The following is a 14,652-nucleotide window of genomic DNA, read 5'->3' on the forward strand; positions in this document are numbered from 1 at the left end:
GTCTGCTGACCACTCTGAGGAGGTACTGTGGCATTAAGGTGGGGCGTGTTCAGTGTGGGGGCGGAAACCTGGGTTAAGGGCGATGCGTCCTTGTCCTAGCAACCACAGATGGCCTGGCTGATTAAGGACGAGCCGCAGCTGAGGGGGCCCCTTTAAGACACACTGAGCCCCTCCCCGGAGGGACGAGCAGACCCCCGCAAGGGGACAACCTTTCAGCAACAGTCCCGGAGGGGGTTGCGGAGAGAGCATTAAGGCCATGTTTTTTTCTTCTTTTAATTTTCTTTTTCTTTTCTCCTGTCCCACCGCGTATCTCCATGGGTGCAGGTTGAGCCTCTTCTGGTTTTGGCCGCACGCTCTCCTTTTCCACCAGTCCGGATCCCGCTAAATAGGGACAGCGCAGTCTGGAAACTGCTGTTTCAAGAGGTGCATTTTTCTCTTTCCTTTGTTTTTGTTTTTTGGTTTTTGCTGACCTCACACCAGTGCCTCCGCCCCCCTCAGACAGGGCGTTGACCGGTGCTCCTCCCACTTGCGCAGTGTTACTGCACACGAAGCGCTCAAAGAACAACGCAGACAGTCCATCGCCTGAAACAGAAAGAGCAGGATTTCCGGTGCCCGGCGTCGATCACAAAGACACTGCCGGGGAGAGACTGCTGTTCTGTTCTTCACGTGAAAGTTGACAGCAGGACCACAGGTGCACACGTCCTCAATGAAAAGTACAACGCGTGCTCCTCTTCAGAGTAGTACTGGACAGAGCAAATGCTGCATTATGAATAGGCTCAAATCTGAAATCTTCTGTCCGCTTTGTCGACATTATACTCCGAAGAAACAAAGATGCCTTTTCTCATGGTTTATTAACAGTCAGATGTCCCCATGAAATTACTTTGACCTTTTCTGAGTACACCCACTCCCCAAGGGGGAATATCATGGTAAGATGAAGCTCTCTCAGTGCTGGGGAACACACACAGTTACCAAGCACACACCTGCTCCTGTACCCCACTACAACAGTGAGCAAGCCAATAATCACGTGAGCAAAATGTGAACACTTTTCAAAACCAAATGTTAAAACTGGGCGAGGTGAAAGTGTTCAAGCATGTAAATACATAGAGTGGCCGGATGAGACTGAGCCCTCATTTGGCGAGACACACCTCAGAGCTAATTCCGGCTCACGCCGCTATTTCAAGCCTAGTTCTGCACTGCGGTGGGAGCTCGCGTCTCTCCGTACCTGCGCAGCTCGGCGTGGGGGCTGTGGTATTGCGCTTCTGCGGGGTCTTGCCGGACTGCGTCGGAACTCCACAGCTGAAAGTGTAGCTGTTTTCGGAATCTGGAGGAAATAAAGGAAACAAAGGTCAGCAGGTGGGGAAAGAGACACTGGTGGAGGAGCAGAGACGTAAGCGCTTGGTAGGCCAGCGTTCTTCCAGTGCCCATGAGAAAGCAAACACTTCCGTCAGGCTTGAGTGCTGCGGGGCTTGAGTCCACCACCGGGGCTCCAGAGAGCACAGCTGTCGCACGGAGCCCCTGCATGTCCACTCCTCTGCCCTCTCTTTCAGCTCTCTGAGGGAGACTACCTTCAGGTGAAACTTAAAAGCACTTCACACATAAACTAAAGACACCACCAATAATTCAAACATATCTGAAACAAAGACACCTTTTAGATAAAGTAGGAATTAACCTATTCTTCAAATGTGTAAAAAACATCTCCTTTCACAGAAGAAGTCATGATTGTACAAGGTCACTTCAACAGAATAAGTATGACATCCTGTCCTGCCTCTAAAGTCTGTACCTGTACTTCATTCTTTCTAAACTAACTAAAATGAAAATGAGTCTTTCTACCACCGAAGATTCCTGAAAGCTCTTGGACTGTTCTGCTGAGCTGGCAGTATTATATTGTGCTGAGCGTCTTTTACCACGAGGGGGAGACAAAGAACGGGGAAAGGAGCTCTGTTCACGGGAAAGGCGTCAAGTTCCACAGTGAGAGACGGCTCCAGTGCCAAGATCCGTCATCGCTGCTCAACAGAAACCTACTACGCTACTGACTGCTGATGTTTTGAATTTACAGGGATATATTTATATCCCTGTATCCCCACATATTCCTCCAGGTGTCCTTTCTTCTGAAAACGAATGTTCACAGTAAAAAAGCAGTAAGGCAGAAAGTCAGCGTCTGCCACCCAGCCCGAGACCGGTCTGGCCATCCGCTGAGATGCTCCAGAACAGCAGACACTGACCTGCGACGAACAGGGCCTTGGAGGGGCAGGACAGCGAGCAGGTCTCCACGCCGCCCGTCTTGGCACAGACCAGCTGGGCCTTTGGAGCCGCTTTTCCATTGGGGAGACACTTCACCGCCTCTGAGGAAGGGAAGGGTGACATTACTCAAGAGACTCCAATGTATTTGCTATCAGCGAGGCCCCAGTCATGCAGAGTAAATTGATAAATGACACTGGGTTCAGGGAGCTGCGACTGCATGAGCAGGCTGCAAAGAACCAGGTAAGAGTTCATTCCTTGCTGCAGCACACACCTGAAAGGCCTCCACAGCCGAGACGAACTGCTTCTCTCCTCTATCTGTTGGCATGCAATGAACCTGAACTGCTCCTAGATTATATGAGGACATAACTTGAGTGGATTTGAATCTCTTGCTTACAATCAGAAATGAAGAGTTGGGCGAAGAGGAGCAAGACCCTCCTGAAACAATCCTTGCAGTGAGGTTAGGACTCCTTGTGACAATTTTCACTCTTCCCCACTGCACAGCACAGCCCTGACACGGCCTGTGCTATTTCCTTTCAATCTGTGAGGGGGTCTGTGAGGGATGGGGTCTGTGAGGGACGAGGTCTGTGAGGGACGGGGGTTTGTGAGGTGAGGGGGTCTGTGAGGGGGGAGTGAGGGACAGGGGTCTGTGAGGTGAGGGGGTCTGTGAGGGACAGGGGTCTGTGAGGGACAGGGGTCTGTGAGGGACAGGGGTCTATGAGGGGGGAGTGAGGGACAGGGGTCTGTGAGGGACAGGGGTTTGTGAGGGGGGAGTGAGGGACAGGGGTTTGTGAGGTGAGGGAGATGTGAGGGATGGGGGTCTGTGAGGGGGGTGTGAGGGATGGGGGTCTGTGAGGGGGGGTGAGGGATGGGGGTCTGTGAGGGGGGTGTGAGGGACGGGGGTCTGTGAGGTCAGGTGAGGGGGGTGTGAGGGACGGGGGTCTGTGAGGGGGGTGTGAGGGACGGGGGTCTGTGAGGTGAGGTGAGGAGGGTGTGAGGGACGGGGTTCTGTGAGGGGGGTGTGAGGGACGGGGGTCTGTGAGGTGAGGTGAGGGGGGTGTGAGGGACGGGGGTCTGTGAGGTGAGGTGAGGGGGGTGTGAGGGACGGGGGTCTGTGAGGGGGGTGTGAGGGACGGGGGTCTGTGAGGTGAGGTGAGGGGGGTGTGAGGGACGGGGGTCTGTGAGGGGGGTGTGAGGGACGGGGGTCTGTGAGGTGAGGTGAGGGGGGTGTGAGGGACGGGGGTCTGTGAGGGGGGTGTGAGGGGGGGGGGTCTGTGAGGTGAGGTGAGGGGGGTGTGAGGGACGGGGGTCTGTGAGGGGGGTGTGAGGGACGGGGGTCTGTGAGGTGAGGTGAGGGGGGTGTGAGGGACGGGGGTCTGTGAGGTGAGGTGAGGGGGGTGTGAGGGACGGGGGTCTGTGAGGTGAGGTGAGGGGGGTGTGAGGGACGGGGGTCTGTGAGGGGGGTGTGAGGGACGGGGGTCTGTGAGGTGAGGTGAGGGGGGTGTGAGGGACGGGGGTCTGTGAGGGGGGTGTGAGGGACGGGGGTCTGTGAGGTGAGGTGAGGGGGGTGTGAGGGACGGGGGTCTGTGAGGGGGGTGTGAGGGACGGGGGTCTGTGAGGTGAGGTGAGGGGGGTGTGAGGGACGGGGGTCTGTGAGGTGAGGTGAGGGGGGTGTGAGGGACGGGGGTCTGTGAGGGGGGTGTGAGGGACGGGGGTCTGTGAGGTGAGGTGAGGGGGGTGTGAGGGACGGGGGTCTGTGAGGGGGGTGTGAGGGGGGTGTGAGGGACGGGGGTCTGTGAGGGGGGTGTGAGGGACGGGGGTCTGTGAGGTGAGGTGAGGGGGGTGTGAGGGACGGGGGTCTGTGAGGGGGGTGTGAGGGACGGGGGTCTGTGAGGTGAGGTGAGGGGGGTGTGAGGGACGGGGGTCTGTGAGGGGGGTGTGAGGGACGGGGGTCTGTGAGGTGAGGTGAGGGGGGTGTGAGGGACGGGGGTCTGTGAGGTGAGGTGAGGGGGGTGTGAGGGACGGGGGTCTGTGAGGGGGGTGTGAGGGACGGGGGTCTGTGAGGTGAGGTGAGGGGGGTGTGAGGGACGGGGGTCTGTGAGGTGAGGTGAGGGGGGTGTGAGGGACGGGGGTCTGTGAGGGGGGTGTGAGGGGGGGGGTCTGTGAGGTGAGGTGAGGGGGGTGTGAGGGACGGGGTTCTGTGAGGGGGGTGTGAGGGGGGGGGTCTGTGAGGTGAGGTGAGGGGGGTGTGAGGGACGGGGGTCTGTGAGGGGGGTGTGAGGGACGGGGGTCTGTGAGGTGAGGTGAGGGGGGTGTGAGGGACGGGGGTCTGTGAGGGGGGTGTGAGGGACGGGGGTCTGTGAGGTGAGGTGAGGGGGGTGTGAGGGACGGGGGTCTGTGAGGGGGGTGTGAGGGACGGGGGTCTGTGAGGTGAGGTGAGGGGGGTGTGAGGGACGGGGGTCTGTGAGGTGAGGTGAGGGGGGTGTGAGGGACGGGGGTCTGTGAGGGGGGTGTGAGGGACGGGGGTCTGTGAGGTGAGGTGAGGGGGGTGTGAGGGACGGGGGTCTGTGAGGGGGGTGTGAGGGACGGGGGTCTGTGAGGTGAGGTGAGGGGGGTGTGAGGGACGGGGGTCTGTGAGGTGAGGTGAGGGGGGTGTGAGGGACGGGGGTCTGTGAGGTGAGGTGAGGGGGGTGTGAGGGACGGGGGTCTGTGAGGTGAGGTGAGGGGGGTGTGAGGGACGGGGGTCTGTGAGGGGGGTGTGAGGGACGGGGGTCTGTGAGGTGAGGTGAGGGGGGTGTGAGGGACGGGGGTCTGTGAGGGGGGTGTGAGGGACGGGGGTCTGTGAGGTGAGGTGAGGGGGGTGTGAGGGACGGGGGTCTGTGAGGGGGGTGTGAGGGGGGGGGTCTGTGAGGTGAGGTGAGGGGGGTGTGAGGGACGGGGGTCTGTGAGGGGGGTGTGAGGGACGGGGGTCTGTGAGGGGGGTGTGAGGGGGGTGTGAGGGACGGGGGTCTGTGAGGGGGGTGTGAGGGACGGGGGTCTGTGAGGGATGGGGGTCTGTGAGGGGGGTGTGAGGGACGGGGGTCTGTGAGGGGGGTGTGAGGGACGGGGGTCTGTGAGGTGAGGTGAGGGGGGTGTGAGGGACGGGGGTCTGTGAGGGGGGTGTGAGGGACGGGGGTCTGTGAGGTGAGGTGAGGGGGGTGTGAGGGACGGGAGTCTGTGAGGGGGGTGTGAGGGACGGGGGTCTGTGAGGGGGGTGTGAGGGACGGGGGTCTGTGAGGTGAGGTGAGGGGGGTGTGAGGGACGGGGGTCTGTGAGGGGGGTGTGAGGGACGGGGGTCTGTGAGGTGAGGTGAGGGGGGTGTGAGGGACGGGGGTCTGTGAGGTGAGGTGAGGGGGGTGTGAGGGACGGGGGTCTGTGAGGTGAGGTGAGGGGGGTGTGAGGGACGGGGGTCTGTGAGGTGAGGTGAGGAGGGTGTGAGGGACGGGGGTCTGTGAGGGGGGTGTGAGGGGGGGGGGTCTGTGAGGTGAGGTGAGGGGGGTGTGAGGGACGGGGGTCTGTGAGGGAAGGGGGTTTGTGAGGGTGGGGGCGCTCTCCTTACCAAGGCAGTCCTTCTTGTTCCAGTGCAGCTTCTGCCCCGGAGGACACAGGCACTCGAAGCTCCCCACCATGTTGGCACAGCCCCGCTGGCAGCCTCCATTGCGGATGCTGCACTCGTCGACGTCTGGGGCGCAGCACGCAGAGAGACAACAACAGACATCCCGCCATTAGCCAGCACTGGACCACAGTTAACCCCCGACTACATGCGGCCACACTGAACCGTGATAGCAGACAAGACCTACCGCACAGGACATAGAGCACTGGCTACTTGAAAAGGACAAGTTAGAGAAGTGGACTCCAGGGAGATAACTGGATCGATGGGAGCAAAGCGCCTCGCTCTGTGGTATGACAGCTGTGCCGCACTCCGGATTTAAACCCACAACCCTCTGGTCCAGGACCCCAATTCTAAGAGGGATGCATCCACTTACAGTACATCAACCATGACACTTGACCAATGCACTAATACTGTATACTGTACGTAGATAATAGTCCCACACTGCTGCCTAAACAGCTCCGGACCAGTCCTTAAAGAACAAGAGGCAGGAGGAGAAGCAGGTGAAAAGCGCTGAGGGTGGAGAAGGACCCTCCCATCAGACCATACTGCAGTGCCAGGACACACTGCACAAACTGTGAGATTCTGCACTTAACAGATTACACGTCCTTCAGCTACTGCATGTTTAGTCTGTTGCTGAATGACCTAAGTAGTAATAAAGAATATGGAGCACATTGTTGTTCAGTTAGGCATGGCAGGACTCCATTGAAGCAGACGCCTCAACCCCAGTTGTCAAAACTTCCAGTACCATCTCTGAAGCCGCTGACAGTGAGATGATCGACTCCCAGCAGACAAAGAGGACCTGCTATTCAGGCTTAGTGGAGTGTGCTGAGTAAGTGCCTCGTTCTCGTGAAGCGGCCGACCACTATCATTGCTCTTCACCGAGAGATCCAGTATCCAGTGTCCTGACAGCACCCAGCCTATTAACAGGCCCTGAGACTGCCCAGCTCTCCATCGCTCAGCCCAGGCAACACCGACAGCAGCGGAAACAGGGACACTACTCGCCTCTTTAAATGAGCTCAAATACTACAGGTCCGGTGTTGGGAAGTGATTTTGTAACAACAGATTGTCACAGTCTTTAAGGAATGACTAATCTGAAAGGAAGTGCAGGACGGGGAGGAGACCCAGCCATTGTAATCTGTTCGGATTTGCAATGAAAGCCCCTTGGGGGCTGGTTCTTTAGCACTGAGATGGGAAGTAGTATTCTTTGCATAGTTCATGTGCACATAAAAGCAAGCAAGCATAGGTTCTGCACATGTCCCTGTCCTTCAGAACACAACCTGGAGAACACAACCTCACCAGATCGATGAAGTCAGGATGGCTGTACAGCTGCCTGCACACTGTGCATTGCCGTAGATCCTGTCGCTCAGGTAGGACTCAAACAGTACCCAGGCAAAATAAACACAGGCACGCATTGCCTTCACTTTGAATATGTGTTACAACGTTTCAAAAACATTCAAAAATACGAATCATTTGCAGCCGTCAGAACGATGTTTAAGATGGCTAAAAAAACAGTGTCCCTTTTCTGCAGACGACAGCAGCAGTTTCATCGGTGCAGAATCAGATTATCCACCAGGACGGTCCAGAGCCCTACAGTACCTCCACAGTGTGTGAGCCCATAGAGTGTGTAGCCCTTCTGACATGTGCACTCAAAGCTGCCGGGGTAGTTGATACACGTGTGGTCGCATGTCCTTTCGAAGGAGCACTCATCAATATCTAGAAAAGAACAACGAGAAAAAGTTAACTCCAGCTCATAGAGAAATAATTCACAAAGCAAACCCTCAGTTTAGAACCATTTCATCTACAGCCATTGAAGATTCCCTAGGCCTGCAGGGGTGTGCTGATTTAACCCTGTGGCTTAGCAGGGACCCTTACTGTTCTGTTTAGAGTGAGACATAGAGGGGGCTTCAGTGCTGAGAGAGTGTTGATTAAGAAATGAATCCCACATTTAATTCTTCCTTCAACAGTCCCCAGTCCTGTATTTCTTAACCTTTCATTTTAAGCAGGAGAAAGGATGTTTTCTTGTATGAGCAATCTACAAAAGAGGCATTATGCTAGACTATTATACTGTATACAGTATATACTCTATACACTTAGTGCATTAATCAAATTCCTGGTTGATGTAAGGGGATGCATCACTCTCAGACTTGGGATAATTGCAACACAGAAACCTGTTTCAGTATAAATGAACTATTAAGAGCCACAAATGAAAATTGCATGATAGCCTTCTGTGATTTGCAATGTTGTAATCTAGTTGTCAACAGAGCAAGAGTTGAAGGTTTCAGTGGTCAGAGTGATATCTTTGTAATTATTTAGGGGCAGACTTTGATCTGTGCAGCCTACAGAGACAAAAAAAGCCTTTAATTTTCAAGATATTTATTCGGCATTCTAAAGGAAGTAGTCTGAAGTGTAATTAGCCAATACAGCTGTCAGTAGCATACAAGACGTGTGCTAACGTCAGTAATGAGAACCAGACATGAAAGAGTTAATTCTTCCTCCTTTAGTTTTGGAGACACGCTAGATTTGGACCCTGTAGGTCCACTCCAGCCCAGTCGCCTCAGCTCCAGCACCGGCCTGCGCTGACATTCCTGATCACGCTGTACAAGAGGGGAGACAGCTTTCTGTCCAGCCATGCTGGTGAAGCTTCGAGAAAGGGCAGGAAGTGATTCTGGGGATCAATAAGTAAGGATAAGCTACGGACTCCTAAAGGGCTCCTCTCTCACTTGTCAGCTCTCTTGTGTTCTTAACGCCTTCTGCTAATTTTGAACAGAGGTTTCTAAAAAAACAACATTCAGTGGCAAGAAAAAGTTTGTGAACCTTTTGGAATTACAAGGATTTCTGCATTAATTACTCATAAAAATGTGGTCTGATCTTCAACTAAGTCACAATAAGACACAAACACAATCTGCTTAAACTAATAACACACACAATTGTACTTCTTGTCGATACTGAACACATCGTTTAAACATTCACAGTCCAGGTTGAAAAAAGAATGAGAACCTCTAGGCTAATGACTTTTCCAAAGAGCTGTGGCACTGTGGCTAAGGATCTGCACCTGTGGTTGGAAGGTTGCTGGTTCAAATCCCGTGGCTGACAGAGGAATCCTACTCCATTGGGCCCCTGAGCAAGGCCCTTAACCCCAACTGCTTCAGGGGTGCCGTATAAATGGCTGACCCTGTGCTCTGACCCCAAGCTTCTCTCCCTGTCTGTGTGTCTCATGGAGAGCAAGCTGGGGTCTGTGAAAAGACAAATTCCTAATGCAAGAAACTGTATATGGCCAATAAAGTGATCTCTTATCTCTCTCTCTTTTCAAAAGCTAATTGGAGTCAGGTGTTCCAATCAATGCGATGAGAATGGAGGTGTGGGTTGGAGGTGCCCTGCCCTATAAAAAAGGCACACAAAGGTTGGTTACTGACAGAGTCTGCTCTTCTCATGCCCTGGTCAAAAGAAAAATCAGAGGACCTTAGAAAAATTGTAGAGATGCATAAAGCTGGAAAAAGCTACAAGAGCATTTCTAAAGGACAGGGTGTTCATCAATCCACAGTAAGACAAATTGTCTACAAATGGAGGAAATTCAGTACTGTTGCTATTCTCCCTAAGAGTGGGCGTCCTGCAAAGATCACAGCCAGAGTGCAGCGTGCAATGCTGAAGGAGGTGAAAAAGAACTCTAGGGTACTGGCAAAGGACCTGCAGAAATCTCTTGGACTTGCCAAAGTCTCTGTTCATGTGTCCACTATAAGAAAAACACTGAACAAGATTAGTGTTAATGGAAGGGCACTGCTGACATTGCTGCATGTCTCAAGTCAAGACCACCTGGATGTTCCACAACACTTCTGGGACAATGTTCTGTGGACGGATGAGACAAAAGTTGAACTCTTTGGGAGAAACGCGCAACGCTGTTTGGAGGAAAAAACGCACTGCACACCAAAACCATAACCTCATCCCAACCGTGAAGCATGGTGGAGAGAGCATCGTGGTTTGGGGCTGCTTTGCTGCCTCAGGGCCTGGACAGCTTACTACCATAGAGGGAACAATGAATTCAAAATTATATCAAGAAATTTTACAGGAGAATGTGAGGGTAGCGGTCTGTCACCTGAAACTTAATAGAAGTTGGCTGATGCAACAAGACAATGACCCGAAACACATAATGGCTTAAACAGAAGGAAATGTGTGTTCTGGAATGGCCATGTCAGAGTCCAGACCTCAACCCAATTGAGATGCTGTGGCATGACCTGAAGAGAGCTGTTCATGCAAGAAATCCCAGAAATATCAATGAACTGAAACAGTTTTGTAAGGAGGAATGGTCTACAATTCCACCTTACTGTTGTGCAGGTCTCATCAGCAGCAGCTGCAGGAAACGTTTAGTGGAGGTTGTTGCAGCTAAAGGAGGTTCGACCTGTTACTAAATACAAGGGTTCACAGCCTGGACTGTGAATGTTTCAACAATGTGTTCAATAGTGACAAGAAAAGTACAATTGTTTGTATGTTATTAGTTTAAGCAGATTGTCTATTATTGTGACTTAGTTGAAGATCAAGCCACATTTTTATGAGTGATTAATGCAGAAATCTAGGTAATTCCAAAGGGTTCACAAACGTTTTCCTGCAACTATAAAACTGGCCTGGAACATGTTAAGACAATTTGAAAACAAGCAAGCTTGACTTTCAAGAACTAAGTAGTGCCTTTAATAAATATTACCACTATTAATTAAGTTATTGTGACACACTTCAATTTTGTGTATTTCATTTCAAATGTAACTCTGATGTACAGCATATTATGTTGTGTTGGTAAATTATAGCACAGTTGTTGTTCACTGCACTGGAATGAGACTCTTGAGTCTGATGTGAGTGAATGAGAAGTTTCTAACTGTTAAATACAGTACTTTTAGAGCACAGCTAAATCTTTGCTAAGGACTGGCACAGGTCTATCTCTAGACAAACATGATGAATTCTTCATCCTAACCACAGACAGACTAGGATGCTTCAAAATTCTGGCCTCTCTAAAGTGACTTCGTTGTCACTGTAAGACCATTAAGACAGAGAGCTGTGCTCAGACAGGAAGCTTGTATACCCAGGGAAGAGGAAGTGAGATATTGGAATAGCATTAGAATATTAAGAACTGTAAAGTTCTTTAAAAAAAAACTAAAAATACTATAGAACTGTAGATTTCAAATTTCATGAATATATACAGGAAGCTACATGTATATACTGTATAGGTGCAGAACATATCTGATTACTAGTTATCTTATGTCTTATGAAACACATAGTGGTTTTCCTTTCACTGAATAGAATTTACTGATGCTGAAGTTGCTACATTTTTAAATAGTAAAATAAGATATAAAAGAATTCATGGGAATGTCAGGATTTAGCCTAGAGCAGGATATGCTGGGTAAAACAAAATACGTTCATCATTGAAAACACAATACAAGGTGACCCTCCCAGGTGACATTCTTCACCTTTATTTGCATGCCCTTATAAGAGCCTGTACCTCAACAGAACACGTGATATTTTGGCATTGTTAATGCTGAGCCAGTAAACATGGCTTAGGGAACCTGTACATTTTAATTAACATTTGCATTAACCATCGCTCGAATCGCCACAGTTTTCCCCAGGATTATTCTATAGTCTGCTGCTCTTCGAAATTGCCAGTCACCTCTTTGGTAGTGACACTTTTCCAGTGACACTTTTAAAGTCGACACTCTGTATGTGAAGAACCTGGCAGCAGTTTATACAGTATCTTCAGATCATTGTCAGACTGTGGCTGGGGAATGTGTCAGCCTATGAGTACTGCTAATTAGTGTAGCGATTTCAAATGGGCTGGTAGACTGAGAAATTCTAAAACAATGCAAGTGAAAAGATAAATCTTTTTGCAGTGTTTTCTTAAATTAGGCTCATTTTTAGGAGAAAGGTGGATGTCCATTCACTATAAATGTGCTGAGATTTATTGTGAAGCTGCATGTGACCAGTGGCTATAAGGACAGAGTGTCTGAGAGTGAGATCCTGGGAAATTGGAATCACTGCTTGTAATTTGACGTGTGCAGGAAGTATAATTCGTTCCCGTTAAAGAGACACTAATTGGAGGAAATTGGAAGCAAGTTCTAAAATATAGGAGCTGTCACAGGAAATTAATGAATGATTTTAATAAACCAGTGGGAACATGCAGCATGGTTCCCCTTCTGGATCTCATTAGTGCAGTAAATCACCAACCACAGCCCAATAAAACACAAAGTGACCACTGGCCAGTTCCCAGCAAGGAGTTAACAACAGGCTGCTCCTCAGGTTGCAGTCTGATGACCCCCACCTGCGTCTGAAGCAAACCAGAGATCTCACACCATCCACAAGAAAAATAACAGGCCTGCAGCTTTTTTTTTCAGGGAGCTCACTGAAAAAGTATCCGCTATCCACACTTTGACGCCTGTTTGATGGTTCACTTAGGGCACTATACTACATTTTACAGCAGCAATGTAAGGTGATACATTGGTACATGAGCAATTGAATCTATTTAAAACTGAAGGCATGAAATAATACTGAAAAAATATTTTGAGACTCCCTACTAATGTTTCCATTAGATCATCCTTTAGCGATAGAAAACACTTTATTTTATGGAGCAATTGGAAAACTCCTGTTCTACTCTCCAATCGTGATGCTTGTGTTTGGTGTGAGTGAGGAGGGCTGTCATGCTGTGTCTGAAGACAAGAGCTCGACCAGTAACAGCTCTTCAGGAGATGCTTCTGATTCCCGGCTCTCTTTTCTCTTTTCTCTGTCATCACCTCCACTAACTTCATTTTCTTAATTCCTGCTTTGGCTCATGCTTAAGAGCAGCATTAGCCCTGACTGGGATGCTGCAAGATAAACAAATTTACAATAATTTATAATTTACAGAGGGAGTCGACTGTGAGGTATTAAATGGGCTGATTTCCTCCACAAATAATGACCCGCTGTGCAGGTAAGATGACTCTCCTTTCCTGGATGACAGTGAAATGACAGTGAAATGACTGGGCTGTCTGCACAGTGACTGGCTCATGGCCAAGCCAGGAATCAACCAGTTATGTGGAAGTGTACAGTGTATGAAACCAAGATCAGGAAGCACGTTTTTACACAGAGGGTTGTGGGAGTTTGAAACAAGCTGCTCCACCACATTGTTGAAGCTGATACTCTGGCTTCTTTCAAGAGGCAGCTGGATGAGATCCTGGGATAAACTGGCTACTACTGCAGCGACTAAAAGGGACAGATGCCCCGAATGACTCCACTAAATTTGACCAGGAGAAGACAAGTGTCGTCAAGCAAGAGAGGAGGGCAGATCAAAGCTGTGCTGCTGCTGCACGACGGCGTTTATGTTCAGTGTTGTTCCAGTCCCGCACTGCTCAGCAAGCAGCAAGCCTTCCTTGGTCTTGAAATTCCTCAGCTCCCCATTCTGGCATGAGGCTCATGGATGTTATCCATACTTTCAGATACTGAGCCAAGCTGAAAATTTCCATTTCATTGTAATAGTGCTAATACTAATCATCATCATCATCATCAAACCCAAACCCAAGGACACTGCACATAGTGATAAAGAAGGACAAAAATATGCAATAAAAGTACAGTAAAAGAAAACATTAAACAAGAACGTACAGGATCAACTGTAGGGGAACCCAGACACAGGCCCTAGTAAAAAGGTGAGATTTAAGCTTAGATATGAAGAGAGTTCAAGAATGTAGCTCTTGAAGAGTTGGAGGAAGGACATTGTATTAGTATAAAGTGTGTGAAGCAAAAGTGAACCTCGTGCATTGAACTCTGAGCTGGCCAAGACGATCGATCCCATTTTAAAGTATGGCAATGGAAGAGCACGTGTAACTCTCGCTGATCCTGAAACTCATGCCCTCCTTAGACCTTAGACCAGTTGAACACTTGTGGAAGGAGACCATGGAAAGAGCAAGCAGTCTGAACCTGAAGAGGTGGCAGCAGTTAACAACACGCTACAGCAGTTGGGAATCACCAGGTAATGTATTGGAAGAAATAAATGATTGACACGACCACTAGTGGGTAGAATCTGAGGAGAACGAGGGGAAGGAAGTTAGCAGGAGAGTCAAAACAGCCTGAACTCACAGCTGTTTTCAGCAAAACTAGACCTGCGGCACCATATGACTCAACTGGAAACTGTCCTTGGCCAAGAAAGGGTTTGTGATTTCAGTTAAATCTCCTGTGTTATTGCTTCGTGCACATGATAGGTCTCAGTGAGGCTCTGTGATAATCCCACCATCGTCCACTGATGTGACGTACAGTACCAAGAGAGAGGCCATATTTTCGCCATGATAATAACACGTATGATCTTGTTATCATCCCTCTTTATCAGGCATGCTGGAGCAGTTTTCCGTTTCCTTCTTTTCTCTTTCTGTGATGGAAGTGGCTCATGACGTCCCCGAGCTGAGACGTTGTTACAGCGACACGCCCGATGGACAGCGGGGAGGGAGAGGCTTTCCTCTCAAGCTGGAGGAGCATGGCTACTACTCCCAGCATGCACGGGCATAAAATCCTTTAAACCACGGAAAGAGTGAGATAACTTTGCTTATTGTCTACAACAGAAATTAAAACAGGGAAAACCTAACCTTTATTAAAAACAATGTCTGTTCTGTGCTGCCAGACCCTTTTGATAACTCAAAGTTATTACTTGCTAATTCACATTCTTGGCAGCGGGGAATGACACATACTTGCGTACAGTAGCTTGTTTCTTCTGTGCAAGCTGGTTGGAGCTCTCAGAATGAACACATAAGAAATAGTATCACAAA

The 14,652-nt window shown here is 50.1% G+C and overlaps 1 protein-coding gene across 2 annotated transcripts in view; it reads right to left on the reverse strand.

Moving 5' to 3' along the window:
• Window positions 1–14,652, reverse strand: part of scube1 (signal peptide, CUB domain, EGF-like 1) — a 145,597-nt gene that overhangs the window by 18,050 nt on the left and 112,895 nt on the right. For both annotated transcript variants that reach the window (XM_088646101.1, XM_088646102.1), the window contains 4 exons: window positions 7,487–7,603; window positions 5,837–5,959; window positions 2,223–2,342; window positions 1,223–1,321 (listed from right to left, as the gene is read on the reverse strand). In XM_088646101.1, the coding sequence (XP_088502227.1) occupies window positions 1,223–1,321; window positions 2,223–2,342; window positions 5,837–5,959; window positions 7,487–7,603 (459 nt within the window). The remainder of the gene's footprint in view (window positions 1–1,222; window positions 1,322–2,222; window positions 2,343–5,836; window positions 5,960–7,486; window positions 7,604–14,652) is intronic.

This window comes from Lepisosteus platostomus, chromosome 9 (assembly GCF_059453375.1).
Source record: "Lepisosteus platostomus isolate fLepPlt1 chromosome 9, fLepPlt1.hap1, whole genome shotgun sequence".
In the NCBI taxonomy this organism is placed as follows: domain Eukaryota; kingdom Metazoa; phylum Chordata; class Actinopteri; order Semionotiformes; family Lepisosteidae; genus Lepisosteus; species Lepisosteus platostomus.